At 42.2% G+C, this 19,517-nt stretch overlaps 1 protein-coding gene across 4 annotated transcripts in view; it reads left to right on the top strand.

Moving 5' to 3' along the window:
• The first annotated feature begins 1,365 nt into the window (after positions 1 to 1,365).
• slu7 (SLU7 homolog, splicing factor) overlaps positions 1,366 to 19,517 on the top strand; it is a 66,581-nt gene continuing 48,429 nt past the window's right edge. Inside the window, exons 1-4 of one of the 4 annotated variants that reach the window (XM_070878399.1) lie at positions 1,366 to 1,495; positions 12,875 to 12,969; positions 14,122 to 14,334; positions 17,850 to 18,003. In XM_070878399.1, the coding sequence (XP_070734500.1) occupies positions 14,162 to 14,334; positions 17,850 to 18,003 (327 nt within the window). In that variant the 5' untranslated portion in view covers positions 1,366 to 1,495; positions 12,875 to 12,969; positions 14,122 to 14,161. Of the gene's footprint in view, positions 1,496 to 12,874; positions 13,171 to 14,121; positions 14,335 to 17,849; positions 18,004 to 19,517 lie in introns of all 4 variants that reach the window. The other 3 variants (XM_070878398.1, XM_070878397.1, XM_070878400.1) reach the window with 3 other exon arrangements.

Genomic DNA, 19,517 nt, shown 5'->3' with positions numbered 1-19,517 from the left:
GGAGTGGAGCAGAGAATTATAGTGACAAGCGACTAGAAGCACAGGGTCACGCTTACGGACTGAATGGAGATATTGTGCAAAGCAGTCAACTAATCTGCGTTTCATCTCCCCAATGTAGATTAGCCCCCATCTTCCGCAGTGAATACAGTATACTAAATTGCAAGAAGTACAAGAAAATCTCTATTTCACCTTGAAGGAGTATTTGGGGCCCCAAGAGTGGGAAGGGAGGAGGTAAAAGGGCAGGTGTTGCATTTCCTGCACTTGCGTGGGAAGATGCCGTGGGAAGGGGAGGAGGTGTTGAGGGTGATTGAGGAGTGGACCAGGGTGTCGTGGAAGGAATGGTCCCTTCGGAATGCTGAAAGTGGAGGGGATGATGTGTTTGGGGGTGGGCTCATGCTGGAGGTGGCGGAAATGATGAAGGATGATCTGTTGAATGTGGAGGCTGGTGGGGTGAAAGGTGAGGACAAGGGGAACCTTATTGTGGTTCCGGGTGGGAGGTGAAGAAGTGAGAGCAGAAGTGTGGGAAAAGGAATGGACACTGTCGAGGGCCCGGTCAACCACGGTAAGGGGTATTCATTGGTTGAGGAAAAAGGAAGACATATCGGAAGCAATGGTGTGGAAGCAGGCATCGTCAGAACAGATACGAAGTAGACGGCAAAACTGGGAGAATGGATTAGAATCCCTAAAGGAAGCTTACTGGGAGAAAGTGTGATCAAGGTAGCTGTGGGAGTTGGTGGGCTTATGGTGGATATTGGTTCAGGTCGCTGATTGGAGCGTGGGAAGGTACAGCAAGGGCGGCGAGGTTGGGGCGCAGGAGCGGTGAGTGATCGTGGAGCTCAGTGATTGCCGCCCAGGAGAGGCGAGGGTCCAGGGCAGCACGGGCCAGGCCACACTGCGATATGTGTGTGCATTAAGTCCATACAGCAGAGCTGGTCTCCACTCGTCATGGTTAATCCAACAGCCACCACATGTTAAAAAAAATCCACACACAGGCACCTTCAAGATGTAGTGTGGGACCTGGAATATTAGGTCCTTCACTGAAACACCTGTGAACTCATCCTTTTTTGGCGTGGAATCAAGTCATCCTCGCTTCAAGGGACTGCCTATGATGATGATGCTGGATATTAGTTGATAGCCTATACCCAGAAATTAGGACAGAGAAGTCGAGAAATCGATGTTTCTTACATCGAAATTTTGTAAAATGTAGATCAGTTTTAAATGAAAATGAGTGGTTAACCCTAAAAAACAAGCACCACGTTGCAGCTGCATGAAGTGTGCAGCCTCGCTGTGAGCTGAAGATGGCGGATGTGGGCTCGCTCTATCGGGCCGACAGCTCCGCGGAGCGGCCGGAAGTGCGCACCGGCCGGGCCTTGTTTACCTTCTCGGGCCGCCCGGATAGGCGAGTTTTGGGGAGAGTGGGGTTTGTGCAGATCCGCTGTCGGGAAGCGCTGCCTCGAGTTGTGAGTCAAGTCGGCGGAGCATCAGCGGCACCGCGGTGAGTTTCTAACCGGGGGATAGCTGGGGTGTGCGGCCTGCCCTGGTGTCCAGGCGAGGTCGTGGCTCCATTCCAGTGAAGGCCCCGGGCCCGGTCACAGTCCACGGGAATAGGCCCGGGAGAGGAGCAATGGCAGGCGGCAGATCGTCTACCACAGGGCGGCTACTGTTAATGTACCGGGGACAGGGTGGGGGACAGGGGCAGTTACTGTTAATGTACAGGGGGCAGTTACTGTTAATGTACCGGGGACAGGGGGCAGTTACTGTTAATGTACCGGGGACAGGGACAGTTACTGTTAATGTACCGGGGACAGGGGCAGTTACTGTTAATGTACAGGGGGCAGTTACTGTTAATGTACCGGGGACAGGGGGCAGTTACTGTTAATGTACCGGGGACAGGGACAGTTACTGTTAATGTACCGGGGACAGGGGCAGTTACTGTTAATGTACAGGGGGCAGTTACTGTTAATGTACCGGGGACAGGGGGCAGTTACTGTTAATGTACCGGGGACAGGGACAGTTACTGTTAATGTACCGGGGACAGGGACAGTTACTGTTAATGTACCGGGGGCAGTTACTGTTAATGTACCGGGGACAGGGGGCAGTTACTGTTAATGTACAGGGGGCAGGGGCAGTTACTATTAATGTACCGCTGACAGGGGGCAATTACTGTTAATGTACCGGGGACACGGGACAGGGGGCAGTTACTGTTAATGTAAAGGGGGCAGTTATTGTTAATGTACAGGGGGCAGTTACTGTTAATGTACCGGGGACAGGGGGCAGTTACTGTTAATGTACCTGGTACAGGGGCAGTTACTGTTAATGTACAGGGGGCAGTTACTGTTAATGTACCGGGGACAGGGTGGGGGACAGGGGCAGTTACTGTTAATGTACAGGGGGCAGTTACTGTTAATGTACCGGGGGCAGTTACTGTTAATGTACCGGGGGCAGTTACTGTTAATGTACCGGGGGCAGTTACTGTTAATGTACCGGGGACAGGGGGCAGTTACTGTTAATGTACCGGGGACAGGGGGCAGTTACTGTTAATGTACAGGGGGCAGGGGCAGTTACTATTAATGTACCGCTGACAGGGGGCAATTACTGTTAATGTACCGGGGACACGGGACAGGGGGCAGTTACTGTTAATGTAAAGGGGGCAGTTATTGTTAATGTACAGGGGGCAGTTACTGTTAATGTACCGGGGACAGGGGGCAGTTACTGTTAATGTACCTGGTACAGGGGCAGTTACTGTTAATGTACCGGGCAGTTACTGTTAATGTACCGGGGACGGGACAGTTACTGTTAATGTACCGGGGACAGGGGGCAGTTACTGTTAATGTACCGGGGACAGGGGGCAGTTACTGTTAATGGACAGGGGGCAGGGGCAGTTACTGTTAATGTACCGGGGACAGGGGGCAGTTACTGTTAATGTACCGCGGACAGGGGGCAGTTACTGTTAATGTACCGGGGGCAGTTACTGTTAATGTACAGGGGGCAGTTACTGTTAATGGACAGGGGGCAGGGGCAGTTACTGTTAATGTACCGGAGACAGGGGGCAGTTACTGTTAATGTATTGGGGACACGGGACAGGGGGCAGTTACTGTTAATGTAATCGGGACAGGGGGCAGTTACTGTTAATGTACTCGCGACAGGGGACAGTTACTGTTAATGTACCGGGGGCAGTTACTATTAATGTATCGCTGACAGGGGGCAGTTACTGTTAATGTACCAGGGACACGGGACAGGGGGCAGTTGCTGTTAATGTACAGGGGGCAGTTAATGTTAATGTACTGGGGACAGGGGGCAGTTACTGTTAATGTACCAGGGACACTGGACAAGGGCGGTTACTGTTAATGTACCGGGGACAGTTACTTTCTCCTAATAAATCAGGGGAGAATGGGTAGACGGCTGCTGTGCCATAATGCTGCTGTGCCATAATGCTGCAGGCGGCGGGGGGGTTTCTGGGGTTGGTTGTCCCAAACTCAAATTTGTCCCTGGGAAATTCATGGGAATGGCGATTTTTGCCCACTTGTCTCAAATAGATGAATATATTAACTGACTAACCTCTAACCCAGGTGTATTCGCTGACGGTCGCCCTTAATCCATGTGTATTAGCTGTCAGTAACCCCGCTATATTAGCTGTTTGTAGCCCCTTACCCAGGTCTATTCGCTGCTCATATGTCCCTTCACTCCTATCATGAGTACATTAGTCTTGTCAGCTAACTTACCTAGGATAAGGGTGATGTGGGTTCCAGTGAGTCACTTATTTGGAATGGGGGAGAGGATGATTATTAACTGGTGATGAGTGCATGAAGGAAAATCATTACATTATTTTACCATACAGTAGTTAAGTGGAAAGGATTGATTTTTATTTTTCACACATAATAGCAGACTTTAGTGACTTAAATCAGTGGATATTCCCAGACAGAAAAAGGAACTGATGTGCAATTACTGATTGTCGCCGTGGTAGCCAATCATATACTGGCTATATACTGGCTTCTATGCAAGTACATTCTGTGCAAGAGGGATGCTTGCAAACATGTGGTATGCGAGCACAACATAGCTAATTTGTTGGTCCTTAAATTATATCCCATTTACACTTAAGGATTGCCTTTGATGGTCAGAGTGCCATCGGTGAATCCTGAAGCTGTAACTTCCTGGCTTCAGTGCCTCTAACAGCAAAACAAAATGGCTTGGCAATGTTTTCTGTCTTAGTTCTGCCTGCAATATTTTGCATTCATCATTGCCACCCTGGATGGATCTTCCCCCAACATTGTGGAAGTTCCTGGTTGGAATGATTAAACTACAAGTGTATTTCTATTTTTGAACAACTGTACATATCTAAATATTGTCTTGTTCTTCAATCTGCCTCTCAGTATAAATGGGCCACCGAGAGAGATTTGGAAGTGTGAGGAAACAACTTCCATTCGAAGGAGATTTCAAAGGGTTTTCTGAAAACAATTCTGTAATATAAAAGGGGTATTATATGAGCATAGTAAGAGTCAGATTCTGTAAGTATCACTTTCAGTGCTGAATATGGTAAATAAACTGAAAAGCATATTTATGTTTTGTGCTTGGTGATTTAATTCTGAAAATATTTTGTGCTGTGTGGTTGTATATATTCATTCCCATCTCTGCTTTCTGGTCGACATAAGCAACTGGTTCCCACAATGCTAAGAATCATCTTGGCCTGTTTGGAGTCCTTTTTATTTACGAGCACATCGTACAGTTGCACACATGAATATAATACAGGTATCATTGTTTGGCAGTTCCGGCTGCAGAATAGGGCGTGGAGATCTGCATACCCAATTTTTGTTCCGTGCAAATTTTGCAATACAATATCATCACAACAAGGTACAGAGGTTTTACCAGATGCAGGTATCCAAGAGTGCGGGGCACTCCCAAGTTTTCATCCCAGTTACCATCTCGACATGTACAATAACACCCAGGGTTAATGTGGTGCTAATATTTGACATAGTGAGCATATATGCTGTGTGTTTTCTAAAATACAATCTTAGTTATTATCCCAGTGGGTGAAGTAGGTTAGTGGCAGGCTGCTGATCAGTTATGTTGTTATTGGGTTTGAGGCCCTGTATTGCTTTGATGTGTCATCTGATCCTCCTGCAACTGCTTATTCTGAACTAGCTGTCTGTTTCTTTATTACTAACTTCTTCAGTCCTTTGAAAGGGTCAGCAAGGTTCACCAGATGTAGAAAGACACTGAGAGGCTGCTAACTCATCTGTGCTTTCTGCCAAACGAGGCAGCAGCACATCCACTTCATCAGCCACCAAGCAGAAGGGTCAGTCATAGCCCATAGGTTCTATTTTGTACCTCCACTTTGGGTTTTTCCTTGCTTCACTTCTCCATGCCCCCTACATGTGTTTTCAAAGACTGAAAATTTTTTGAAATTCATTCTCAGCTTTTATAAAGGCTCACATAATCTTTATGTCCCATATGCAGCCACTTGCCTTTTGTGGCTGCATTCCTTCAAATTTGAACTGCAGCCTATAATGTCTGCAAGCTTGTAATGTTTGTAGCTCCACACTGTGGATGTGGACGTATTGTGTACTGCAACTGCAGAGTTAATAATTAAACAGAACCAGGCAGATTCCGGAGGCTTCCGAGAGAGTTGCCTGCCATGTAGGAAGCTGTGTGTGCTTGTGCTCTGTGAATATATCACATTTGGCGATGAGATGGGATTTTTCGGATAATTTAAAGCTTAAATTTTGTTGGGGAAGGATTCAGCCAACCGACAGAGACTTTGGAAGTTTCTTTCTTTGGAAAAAGCTATAAAAATCCAAGGTAAAATACAGCACATGGTGTGAACAGTAGAGATTAAAATCTCAGGTGTAATCGGACATTTGGGGGAATATAGACACGACCGGGAACGTTGTAAAGCGTATGTGGATCGGCGAGAAATGTATTTCACTGCAAATAACATAATCGAAGTTCCAGACAATGCAGTCCAGAACTGGGCTGTGTTGGAACATAAGAAAGCGATCATCTTATCGGAGGCGGGTCCGACATTGTACGAAACCCTTGTAAATCTGCTTGTGCCTGACGAGCCAAAGGACACAATGCTTAAAGAGATTTTAATGAAGCTGGAGCAGCACTATAACCTCAAACCGTTAGAAATTGCTGAAAGTTATCGTTTCGGGATTCGGAATCAAAAGGCCGATGAAAGTACAGTGATTACATCGTAGCATTAAAAAAGCTATTGATGCACTGCAATTTTGGAAACTTTCAAAACTGAGCATTATGGGATCATTTTGTTTGTGGGGTGAAAAATGATGCGATAAGAAGGAAGTTATTGACGACTGATGAAATGACTTTTGAGATTGCTTGTCAGACAGCGAGGTCGATGGGCATGGCCGAACAATATTCCCGAGAATTAAATAATAATTATGGTCGTCCGTCAACCGAGATAAATCACCTGCAGGTTCAAAGTAAAAGACAGTGGGGGCCCAAAGTCTCGGAAACTGGAAATTCTAACAGAGCGTCGAAGTCGTGCTATAGGTGCCTGGGACAACACATTGCTCAAAGTTGTCCATACGTGAAGGCAGAGTGTTTCTTCTGCAGAAAGACTGGACATCTTGCGCAGGCATGCCGACTGAAGGATAAACCAGTTTTTAAAGCTGAGTCCAACGTTCAAAGCTATGAGTAGAAATCCAAAGAGACTTCATAGCATGGAAGAACAACAACAGGGCGAGGAGAAGTTAGAGTTACACGTCATCAGGAGCACAAGGTTAACGGACAGCGATTCAGAAAGCATCAAAATCCACATAGATGTTGCGGGATTCCAGCTACCAATGGAAATTGACACGGGTGCATCCGTGAGTGTAGTACCGGAGTCGCTGTACCTCGACAAATTGCGTGATTTCCAACTGGAGAAATCCAAGCTAGAGCTGCGAGGCTATTCATGAGCGAAAATTCTTGTGGTAGGTCATATCACCGTACCGGTGAAATATAAAGATCAATTTCAGAACTTGCCTCTAATAGTAGTGAAAGGAGACAAGTCTGCCTTACTAGGAAGAAATTGGTTGAGCTCACTGAAGCTGGATTGGAGTAAGATTTTCTGTGTGGATGCGAGATTTTCATCAACGGATGAGGTTATCAAGAAGAATCCAAAGGTGTTCTGCAAAACGGACAGTCTAATCCAAGGCTTCAAGGCAAGTGTCAGGGCACAGAAGGACGCTAGATCGGATTACTACAAGCCACGTTCCGTACCATTTGCACTCGAGGAGAAAGCTGAGCAAGAACTCAAAAGACTAGAGACTGAGAACATTATTTGTAAGATAGATCGATGTAATTGGGCTACACCCATTGTTGTTGTACCTAAGTCCGATGGTAAGGTAAGATTGTGTGGTGATTATAAAGTAACCGTAAACCAGGTTCTAGAGGGTAATGTCCCTAATACATTGCCGAATATAGAAGATTTGTTCACAACACTGACAGGTGGTCAGATCTTCTCAAAACTGGATCTTACGAATGCCTACTTACAGTTTGAACTAGATGAGGAGTCCCAAGTCATGTTTGACTATAAATACTCATCTAGGCCTATATCAATTTAATAGGCTACCATTTGGAGTGTCCTCTGCCCCTGCCATATTCCAAGGGGGGTGGGGGGGGGTGATCCAGATTTTGCAAGGTATTGAAGGGGTAGTATGTTATTTGGATGACACATTAATTTCTGCACCAAATAGGCAAATTCATAATAATATATTGAATGAAGTCCTCAAACGGCTAGAGAAGCACAGAGTATGAGTGTCTGCTCGTAAGTGTGAGTTATTTAAAAACTCAGTGGAGTACTTAGGGTACAGAGTAGACAAAGATGATTTACATCCAACCATGGAAAAATTGGATGCAATTGGAAATGCACCCACTCCCAGGAATGTCACTGAACTTCGCTCATTCTTGGGTCTTTTGAACTATTATGGGAAGTTCCTACCAAATTTGGCTACAGTATTGCATCCACTGAATTAACTTTTGAAAAAACAGGTCCATTGGAAGTGATCAAAGAGTATAAAAGCAAATTGGTAGAGAGCACCATGTTAGTTCACTATGACATATCTAAGGAGATTAAGCTAGCATGTGATGTCTCTCCGTATGGAGTTGGGGCAGTTTTCTCTCATGTATCACGTAGTGGGGAGGAGAGACCAATTGCTTTTGCTTCACGCACTCTCTGTGCCAGTGAGAGTAATTATGCGCAAATTGAATTTGGCATTAATTTTTGGGGTCAAGAAGTTTCACAAATACTTGTATGGTCGTAAGTTTACCATCGTTACGGACCATAAGCCCCTAACAGCAATCCTCCATCCAAAGTTCCCAGTTCCAACATTAGCTGCAGCCCGAATGCAGAGATGGGCTTTTGATTTTGTCAGCATATACATATGATATTGAATGCAGACGATCAGCTGATCACAGTAATGCTGATGCAATGTCTAGATTGCCTTCCCCCTCACAAGTTACACCCGATAGGGAAGAAGTGTTTTATTTTTCATACAATGATGAACTGCCAGTCACAGCTGAAGAGATTGGTAGAGCAACCAAACGTGACCCAGTGATGTCAAAGATGTATAAACATGAAAGTTATGTATGATGTTTGTTATAATAACTTCGTCATTAAGGAGGGAGAAGTGTAATGTCTGTAAGCTTGTAATATTTGTAGCTCCACACTGTGGATGTGGACGTATTGTGTACTGCAACTGCAGAGTTAATAATAAACAGAACCAGGCAGATTCCGGAGGCTTCCGAGAGAGCTGCCTGCCATGTAGGAAGCTGTGTATGCTTGTGCTCTGAATATATCACACAGCCATTAAAAGGCTGAAAGCTCACATGATTGGCAGACCCCACTCTCCCTTATTGCACGCCCTGTGCAAGGCCCAGGTTGTGTACTGGGCATGATATCTAAATGTTAACAATGAGCTAGCATTGCAGAGATTTGACATAGCTATTTCTTTGCTCTCCTGGTATCCTGATTGGGCACGATGCTGTGATTTTCTGCAAGATCAGCCAGTATAAATATGTTTATTATGTACTCTTGTGTTGATTTTCTCTTTGCAGAGCTTTCCTTGTCTGTGTTATCTTTTCCTGACTTTAACCTTCTCTATTTTTGTTCCTTTTCTTCCTGTTCTGTACCACACCACTGGCTGCCCTTGGCTGTTTTTATTATTTTCTTCTGTTTCCTCTTTTTCCTCTTTCCTCACCTTTATTATTGTTATTTCCCACTCTGTTGTCCCAACTCCCTTTATCTGAAACAGTTACAGTTGATGGGAGATTGATTAATTCCACATACCGGGTATCTAATTTCTTGCGTAACACCTGATGCCATTCATTCCTTGCCAGATGCCCCATCAGTCTGTTTCTCTGTCCACCCAATTACTATAAGGCATAGCCAGGGGATGGAAAATTTCTATTTTTTTCCCCCTTGCGCCTCTGTACTGCCTTGGGATGTTTTTCTAAGTTAGTAGTGCCAAATAAATGCAAGTTGTCGTATCTCCCGGGAGCATTCCTTAACTTGCTGTGAAAGAAAAAGCAGGAGACTGCACCTGCTTACGGATACAGGAGAAGCAGATACATTGAGTTGGAGGGAATGCTAGGATAGCGTGTGCAGGAGAGAAAAGTGTTTAATTAGATCCCATGGACATTTTATTTCCTTTTCTTGCTTATAGAAAAACCTAGATAAGGACAACCCAGTGTGGATGAAAGCACTGAACAGTGATTGAAAAATGTTAGTAGTTTTACTGTCTTGCATAAAGGTGACCATGATAACCAGTACATCAAAAACTAGTAACACAGTATGAATCTACCTTCTTTTGAAGATTTATTTTAATCAGACTGTACCAAAAATTATAGTTACAGTATCCGTTTGATCTGGTGGTTCTTTTTGTGCACGGCTGTTTTCTATCTGTGAAGGTGCAGTGCCGTTAAGTTCCACTGGTGAGTGTCAATCCACATCTAATTATTTGGTTTGATGAGTTTTTCTGCATATTCTTATCCTTGTTGCATGAGTGATTCTGTTACCTCTGGAGTGCCATTTAGCTTCTGCAGCGAGTACTGAATTGGTTATTAAAACTGTATGTGGCAAATAACTTTGGCTAATTAGTAGCAAAAAATGTGATGTTGTTTCTGACAGGTAATGAAAACAAGTACAATAAATCAGCTTTGTTCCTTGTGCTATTAGCATATATTGTTAGCAGATGGTGCAGGACAGTACCCTGGAGCTGGGGATTCTTGCAGTGTTTTACAGGGGAAGTGAGTGGAGTGGGGAATTGTGCTTCCACCACAGTAGAAGTGGGGAACAATTGGCAATGCTATAAGTTCACGGGATGAGGAGAGTTTATAAGCCTTGATGAAACTTTGCAGATATTTTGTCATGCAATGTACAGTTGATCTTAGACAAGTTATTTTTATTATTACTGTGTTATATGGCAATCACGTGTTAAGGAGGTTCAGATGACTCATAAACCTTGCATCTTGAAGGGCTTTTCAACATCATTTGGTTCCTTCTGCTATTGCCTAATCACGGCCCCAAGTTTCCACATGGTTTGCTCCTGATTTTTAGGAGCAACTGGTGTAGAACAGAGTATCTTAGAAATCTGAATTCTCGTCATTTATTTTGCTCCAGTTCTAGTCAGTTAGAACAGTTTCACTTTGGAACAGAATTTGTTTTCAAAAGGGGGCGTGTCCGGCTACATACGCCTGATTTCAAAGTTTCGTGAGTGAAAACTTACTCCAAACTAACTTAGAATGGAGTAAGTGAAGATTTTTGTACGCTCGAAAAAATCTTGTCTACACTTTAGAAAATCAGGCGTAGGTTACAAATTAGGCGTCGACAACAAGGTGGGGGGGGTAGGGGGAGGGAAGTCATTAAATTCTACAATCAATCCTTAGTTATACTTGTACAAATATTATACAAATAAATCCAACCTGAATAAAAATTTATAAGCAAAGAAAAGATTAAATAAACCATGTTCCTACCTGTGTGAAATAGCATCAGCCTTCGAGCTGCTGTGCTTCAGGCAGGCCTTTCATGTTGGAGACAGGCAGGGGTGTGGCGTCAGTGTCTCGACGGCAGCGGCAGCAAGCTCCGAGCTGAGCTGCATTGCTTGAGGCAGGCCTTCATTCTCTTCGTGGCTGGTCGCGAAGAAGCAGCACCGGACGGACCCGAGGCCATTCGGCCATGAGATATCAGCGGCGTCAGTGGCTGGCCGGCAGCCAAAGAATCAGCAGCGGACCGACTTGAGGCCATTCGGCCATAGGATATCAGCGGCGTCAGATGCTGGCCGGCAGTCAAAGAATCAACACCTGACACACGCAGCTCTTTATGGTGCTTGAGGCCATTTGGCCACGCTTTAGGGGCGGCGTCAGTGGCTCGACGGCAGCCGAAGATACAGCAGCAGCCTTCGAGCTGTGAGGGGGACTGAGGCCATTTGGACAGGGAGAGGCAGCCACATCGACAGTTTTATATTTAAATTTGCAGAATGGGTGCTGCATTGTCAACACCACGTATTATGCAATGTTTTGCCATCTTTGTTCTTGGTGGACGTTGATCCATTGCAAAGTTGAATTGGCACTCTTATTTCTCCAAACACACAGTCCTTAATTTGCATGCACCAATGCAGCACCGGTTCTGCAAGTTTAGCAGTGAAAAGCTGAACTCACTGATTTCAGCAGGTGATTTATTCAGCAGTGCTGCTAAAAGCACTCCCTCACACACAAAATATAAAAAAAAATTAAATTACAAGCCTTTGCAGGGGTCCAAGAAACAAATCTTCACTTTTTCTGCAGTATTTTTAAAAATGGCTGAGTGCCAATGTTTGTCTGAGACTGCGCGTGCGCGCACGCTCCAACGCGCACACGCAGGGTTGCCGGCACCACGAAGGCTAATTTAAATTGTACCCGCCCCCTGCTACTTAGAAAATCGGCGCGGGTGTTAGGCTCCGCCCCCTGCTGCGAAGAGCTCGAGAATATCAGACTTCTTTTAGGCGCAGTTTTCGGCGCGAAAAACAGGCGCCCAGCTCGGAGGTGCACCGTTTTCACCGCGGGACGAAACTTGGGGCCCACATTCCTACATATTTTGCTCTGGATAATGATACAAAATTAAAACATTTGGAGGAACAAAAAAATGGATCTGTCAGAGTTAATGGAGCCAAGCAGTAACTGTGAAGTTAAGTAGTGTTGATTGATATGAATGTGGTTATCTGGAGTACAGTTCTTATTTCATGAGTGAGGAAAGCTGCATAACTCATGAGGGAGTTATGAAACTCAAATGGTAAAAATAGAACACGTCAGAATTATTCATAGCTTATTTCAAAGTTATTGCTCTGTTTTTTAAGTTGCTGTGCATCCAAGCGTCTTTCTTTGTTCCGTATTTTGATTTTACCTCAGTAAAATTGTGTAGGAGAACATTTCAAGCCTGTAATCAAGAACGTTAAATGATAATGGTGCCAACTGAGTATTCTATTTTATCGGGGGAGGGGAAAGTGGAGAGGGATCCAAATGAGATTGGTGCAGTTACACTCTGAGCTATCGGGAAAGTCCTGTTTCAGTTCATAGAACTAAAAGATTAGTGGAAGAATACTGTTTTGATAATTGGTGTGAGTGGATTTTAACATTAGAAATAGAATATCTATGTTAATTTGCTTTAACTTTTTTTTATAGAAAACCTGTTACAAATGTACACATTTATCTTAGAAAATGATTTATGTATTAATTCGGATTCAAATGTACCTGTTCTTTTAAGAAGGTTAATGTTACATTGTTTTTGATCATTGAAAATTATCAGTTGATCAATTTTCGTATAAGAGCCTGCTAGTCCATAGACTATTTATATTACTTTTAATTTCTGTTGTTTCCAAATTCTTTGTATTTTTTCCAGGACTCATGCATCACTCCCCATTTACTCAGCTGGCATTCAGAACGTCTTCATTTCCTATCGTCAATCAAGATCAGAAGAATATATTCCATCTCTAGGTTACAGCAAACACTGAATCTTTGTTCAGATTTATTTGTTCACCAATATTTTTAGTGTTCGTTTGACTGTCACTACCAGCTGAACAGAGAGAAAAGCAGGCTAGCTCAGTGTCAGTGAGTTCTTACTCCAGAATAAATGATTACAATGGTCTTGTCTTGCGGATTCATCTGAAAAGTACAGCCTTGTAAAAATTGTTATTTGTAAGTGAAATATTTTTGAAAACTTGGGATGAGGTGACTGATCTCCTGATTGGAGCTGCAAATGTAATATATTTATTTAAACTGTCCCACTTGCTGAATGGAAGTGAGACAAAGTGAAATGCATTATTTACATGTGACGTCTCAGAAAGGCAATAAAGATAGCAATTCCAATTGGAAGAACAACCACCTCATGGTAACTTTGGAAAATAATAACAAATACTACTATAAAACCATCAAGTAAACCCTCAGTTGAATTAATTCCTAACAATTACTTCCAGATATCCCACTGTTTTTATTTAGAATCAATCAAATTGTGTAGTTTTTATTATTGCATTTGTCCATTTTTTTATTCGTTCCTGGGATGTGGGCATTGCCAGCAAGGCCAGCATTTATTGCCCATCCCTAATTGCTCGCAAGGTAGTGGTGGTGGTGAGCTGCCATTTCAGAGGGCAGTTAAGAGTCAACCACATTGCTGTGAGTCTGGAGTCACAAATAGGCCAGACCAGGTTAAGGACGGCAGATTTCCTTCCCTAAAGGACATTAGTGAACCAGATGTGTTTTTACGACAATCCGCTGGTTTCGTGGTCACCATTACTGAGACTAGCGTTTTATTCAAGATTTTTAATTTAATTAACTGAATTTAAATTCCCCCAGCCGGTGGGATTTGAATTCAAGTTTCCGGATCATTAGTCCAGACCACTGGATTGCTAGTCCAGACCACTGGATTGCTAGTCCAGTAACATAACCACTATGCTGGCAATGATAATATACAGGTCAGCAGTCAGTGCTGTCTATTTATTTGTTGCAGAAAAATATCTACAAAATGGCATTAACAATTTGGGGACTCATCCTTTCAGTTGAAATAGCCATTTATAGTTGAAATTGATAGTGGTTTTCGAAACCTCAAATAGGAGTTACTTCAGCTATCATAAATATGGTGTTTCTTCACAGTTCACAGATTAAGATTGGAAAATCCTAAATTCAAGACAATATGGAATCTGGGACTGTGCAGAGCATGAACCCTGCGGCTCCTGAGGAATCTGCCGGTGTGGTGGGCTTAGATGAACCAAAAAAGATGACCAGGGAGGATTGGAGGAAGAAGAAAGAATTAGAAGAGCAGAGAAAGCTTGGTAATGCTCCAGCTGAAGTCGACGAAGAAGGAAAGTGAGTACTATTTACATTTTAAATCTTTACTTTTTATTTAGTCAGCTGATTTGCTCTCAGAGGGAGAAACACACTGCTTAATTGGAGATGGAGAGTGCAAGCAGGTAGATGTTGATATATGGCCAATGACTGTTTTGCTTTTACTGTTCGCTACTATGTGAATATTTTTTTGGATTTGATGTCTTGTGTATAGAGTTCCATTATTGGAGATTCAATTCTAAGTACGTACAACTATTTTATTTTTAAAGAACAAACTATAAGGCTAGTATTCATAGTCCTTGCTGTTTGTTGAATTTTAATAAACATGTGGACAGATGTTGGCATCATTCTGTGCATTCTTAATAACTGATTATTCAGCAAATTATGTATTTGATTTTGTTTAGTTGTAGCATACCTGCAAGTTGACGTATGGGCTAATCAGTGGTTCTTGTGCTGCTTAAATGTTAAGGTATTTAATTAAAATGTCTGAGCCACATTCCTGAAAAACTGTACTTAGCCACTGTACTATATTTTATTATTACTAGCATTGCTTGTGGTGAGTCGGATACATTATACAGGTGTGTTATATAAAGTAGTTTTGAGGGACTTATCAACATTGAGGGTGACCTTGTGATCTGCTGCACAGTTGGACTCTGGGTGTGGACTCAGTTTTACACCAAAATTACCGTTTTCACTGCGCTACCGTTTTTACGCCTAACTTTTAGCCTTTATGTCTCGGTAAAGTCAGCGTTGCACAAGGATTCGCGGCGCAAACTGAGAGTTTCGGCAACTTTAGTCCAGGGCCGGTAGCGTTGCAAGAGAGGCCTTGCGGGGGGGGGGACAAACAAAACAAAAAAATTGCAAAAGACATTCACAAAACCCTTAGCTACTAAATTGCTGAAAAATAATTTAAAAATAAAATTTTTACTTGCCTTTTTTGCAGGCCTTCATACTTACCGCTGCTGGCAGGGCTGCACCGACAGGTTTGACCCGTCGGTATTTTGGGCATGGCGGAGAGTGACTAAAGTACGACGGTAACGCAACCCGTGGCGTTGCATGTCATTTCACGTTGGCACACCTCTCCCCGGCAGTACTTGAAAGTGCCGCCACAAAAAGGTGCCCGAAGATCCCGCCGACCAGGTTTTCGTCATCGAGGGTCAAACCACAACGAAAACCCGGTCACAAAGTTGGCGAAAATCCAGTCCTAAGGGTTCCAGTAGCATTGGAGAGGGAGATTAGAGGAACACTATGGCAGCTTTGGGTTCTGGGATCATTGGGAGAGGTATCCTGGGATCTGTAAAGGAAATTCTCAAAGTCTGGGAACATTGGGAACAGTTATGGGATCAGGTAGTACTAGGAAGGCAATCTATTGGTTTGTGAACAACGGAGGTCTGAGGAGACAGGTTTTGAGGTCCAGTCGGACTTGTAAAGGAGCTTCTGAGCATTGGGATTGCTGAGCTTTGGCAGCATTGAGGATAGAAGGGCTTAGCACCCTTGTGGGATGGTGGGCCAAACTACCAGTGACCCTTTTTGAACCATCTGGCATAACTTTTAGAATGTCAGCTACTATCATCATTTCACCTTTGTCAGACAGTTCCTATTTTTATATTCTTGTCTTAAAGCATTTATGTGTAAATTTGTGCTTATTTAATAGATGAAAAATCATAGAATTGGCAGTGTATTTTCCTGATAGTCACTCCTGGCATGTGCTAGGAACACACTATTAGTGAGTCTGCCAACACATTATTTTTAATAAACATAAATTGTTATAAATAAACAATTAGTGAATAAATAGTTCAAAGTTCATTACTTATCAATTTACAAATGTTTATATAAAAATTCTTTACACTTTAAAAATCATTTTAAAGATTTAAATTGAATATAGACAACCAAAAATGGTGATTTGAAAAAGTTGCCTTCAGCAAAGAGCCCACAATAGCATCTGTTACTATTTGCACTGCTGTCTCACTTGAAGCTTTTATTGTTCTCACCTGTTGCCTTTTTTTTAAGAGGAGTTCATAATAGCAAGCACAATTGTATTCAATTTATATAAATGCAACACTTGCCTGTAAGAAAAGTATTGAGAATTCAGTCCACAGCAAAAAAACTCAAATCCTCACAGCATCCTACACTTAAACTCATGTTGCATGTTGGAAACTTCAGCAAACTGCGTATGTTCAGAATGCACAGATGTGATTGGATATTTTTCCTCTAACAGCTTTCAATCAAAACCCAGGCTTTTGATAAGAGACTCAGGCTTTCAAGTAAAACTTTAAAGATACCAAGATAATTCCGAGGATACATTTAATTGTATTATTGTGAAATTGTCAATGTTTGATTTGGTTATATCCTATTTGAGCACATGAAAAATTTCAGTTGCTGAGGGAAAAATGGTGGATGAGAAACAATTTTTACAAAGCATTTTTCACAATTTCTCAGAACACAGTGACCAAATTGCACAATCGCTGGCTGATTTACTCTCACTAGAAAATAGTAGCGATTGTGTGACACACAATTTGACACTATTGACATTGAAAATACCTATTACAGAGCCACCTACAGGAGTAGGTACTTGCAATGAGTTTTCAGTGAAATGCTGCCCCACGAACTGAATTCAATATGTAAATAGATATATTTTTTAAATACATTACAAACCAACTATCTGTCTAAAAGAATAGGCATTAATATTGCAATGAAATTCCAGCTAGCTTGACATTTTAATCAGGGTAACAGATAGTGGAATGTTCATTATAACCACTAATAGATTGCAATGCAATGTTTCAGCTTTTTCTTGGAATGCCAGCTTTAATCACATTTTAATGTCCACTTTATATCTAGTAGTATTTGGAGGATATATATGCACTACTCCATGTTGAAACAATCTCTCTCTTATAATACCAAATCAGAAGTGGAACACACCAAATTTTTACTCTCCTAATGGTTTGCATTTGCTCTTGCCCTGCCTACTAATGGTTAGAATGAACATTCTGCCTAAGTATTGCTGGGATACGGAGTGCTGAGCTGATCAAAACACTGATGTGCTGTATGCTTTGAACAGCATAATGGAGACTGAACACTAGATGACTGTGGGATAATATTTACCATATGGATTCTTGAGTGGAAGAAAAGTATTCAGATTTCACTAACCGGTTAATTTGAAGTTTACTGTAAAATAGTGAGTCGCTTTATAATAGTGAGAAGATATCTCATATAGTAGCCCACGTGGGAGGGCAGGTGGCTAACCGACTTGTAGGGTTTAGCCAGTTTTGTGTGTCTATCCGCTAATAAGAATACAAATGTTCTCTGGGGAGACTTAACGGTTGACTATTCCTTTCTTCCCCACCCAGTTTCTGTATTAGAGTACCCTGACTTCTGCTCTATTTCTGATGTGCTGTAGTAGTTTAATTGCGACTTTTTAAAATCAAGATATTATGGGAATTGCTCCTTGATCCGTTGGCAAAAACTTCTAATCTATGAGTTTAAAACAAAACCATCAAAATTTAAACTAACCTTTTGTTTTCACTTGCGTCCGCCAGAGACATCAACCCACACATTCCTCAGTATATATCATCAGTTCCGTGGTACATTGATCCCTCCAAAAGACCTACTCTCAAGCACCAAAGGCCACAACTTGAGAAGGAGAGACAGTTCAGTTTGATTGCAGACTGGTACAAGAAAGGTGTACAGGAGGTATGTGGAATGTATCTAAATTTGTTTCCATTGAGATTTTTAATTTTACTATTTTTTCAAGTGAATAAGGTTCAAAAACACAAAAATATAGAGGGCTATCTAGTTTTCTGCCTTGTAAGGCAGTATAGTGTTTGTGGAATATTCAAGCTTAAGGTATATGACCTGATTGTGGAGTATTCTTGCAAAAAATCAAAAGGAGACTGTCTGACAGCTACAGTGTTAGAGCAGAGGAATCCAAAATTATAATTGCAATTTTCCTATCTCGTGCCATTCAAAATGTTTCAAGTTAAAAAACAGGCAAGTGAAGCTGGAGGATATCTGGACGATTAGTGATAAGGTTGACACTGAAAAGATTTGAATAGTGGCAGCTTAAATTCTGTTTTACAATGCATTAAATTTTGTTTAGTAGTGAAATTGAGTAGACTAGGCCTATATTCGCCAGAGTTTCGAAGAATGAGAGGTGATCTCATTGAAATATATAAAATTCTTCCAGGGCTTGACAGGGTAGATGCAGGGGAGGATATTTCCCCTGGCTGGATAGTCTAGAACCAGGGGTCACAGTCTCAGAATAAGAGGTCGGCCATTTAGGACTGAGATAAGGAAAATTTCTTCACTTCGAGGGTGGTGAATCTTTGGAATTCTCTACCCCAGAGGGCTGTGGAAGGTTAGTCGTTGAGTATATTCAAAACAGAGCTTGATAGATTTTTGGATATTATGGGGATAGTACAAGAAAGTGGAGTTGAGGTAGAAGATCAGCCACTATCTTATTGAATAGTGGAGCAGACTCGAGGGGCCGAGTGGCCTACTCCTGTTCCTTTTGTTATTGTGTTCTTGTGCATCGATGTGGTTCATCAACTGTTACCTCAGATGCTACAATATTGGTTCCAGCCAGTTAAAATTTAAATCTTTTGAGAATACTGGTTTCAGCATCCATGCTCTGTAAATGCGTAAACTAATTATGGGTTAATTCTATAAGTAGTCCAGGAAACCCAAGAAATGTGACACCAACTCCTCCAGGCCCTGACTCTGGTTTTTATGGCAACTTGAATGTTACTAAGTTGTAGTGTAGCAATGCTATAGTTATAGTATGAGCACACCAAGCTTTCAGCAAAGTTTAATTGTAGATTGGGAACATTTTCTTTTCTTGAATTGGGCTAAACCCTTTACTATAACAAATCTAGATTTCAACTGCATTAATCTAGGTTTCAAGGTTTGCAGATCTATCTTGGTCTGAAGAATAACACACAACTGCTTGATGCTGTATGTGACAGAACTTAAAATGGACATTGCTCAAAAACAATCTTAGCAAAATAATGGAAGTTATTCATCATTAATGGACAAAAGTCTCATTTAAGGGCAATGTAGCAAACAGAATTTAGTGCATAAATCATAATTGGTTGATATAGGGTTCAATTGGATGTGGAATGCTTGTGATCTTTCTCTTCCCTTTACATCACAGTTACAAAATTACAGCTAATTAGCAGCAAGTTTTAACATATAAAGAATGCAGTTAT

Source organism: Pristiophorus japonicus, chromosome 4 (assembly GCF_044704955.1).
Source record: "Pristiophorus japonicus isolate sPriJap1 chromosome 4, sPriJap1.hap1, whole genome shotgun sequence".
Classification (NCBI taxonomy): Eukaryota; Metazoa; Chordata; class Chondrichthyes; family Pristiophoridae; genus Pristiophorus; species Pristiophorus japonicus.
This window is presented reverse-complemented; position numbering and strand designations above follow the sequence as displayed.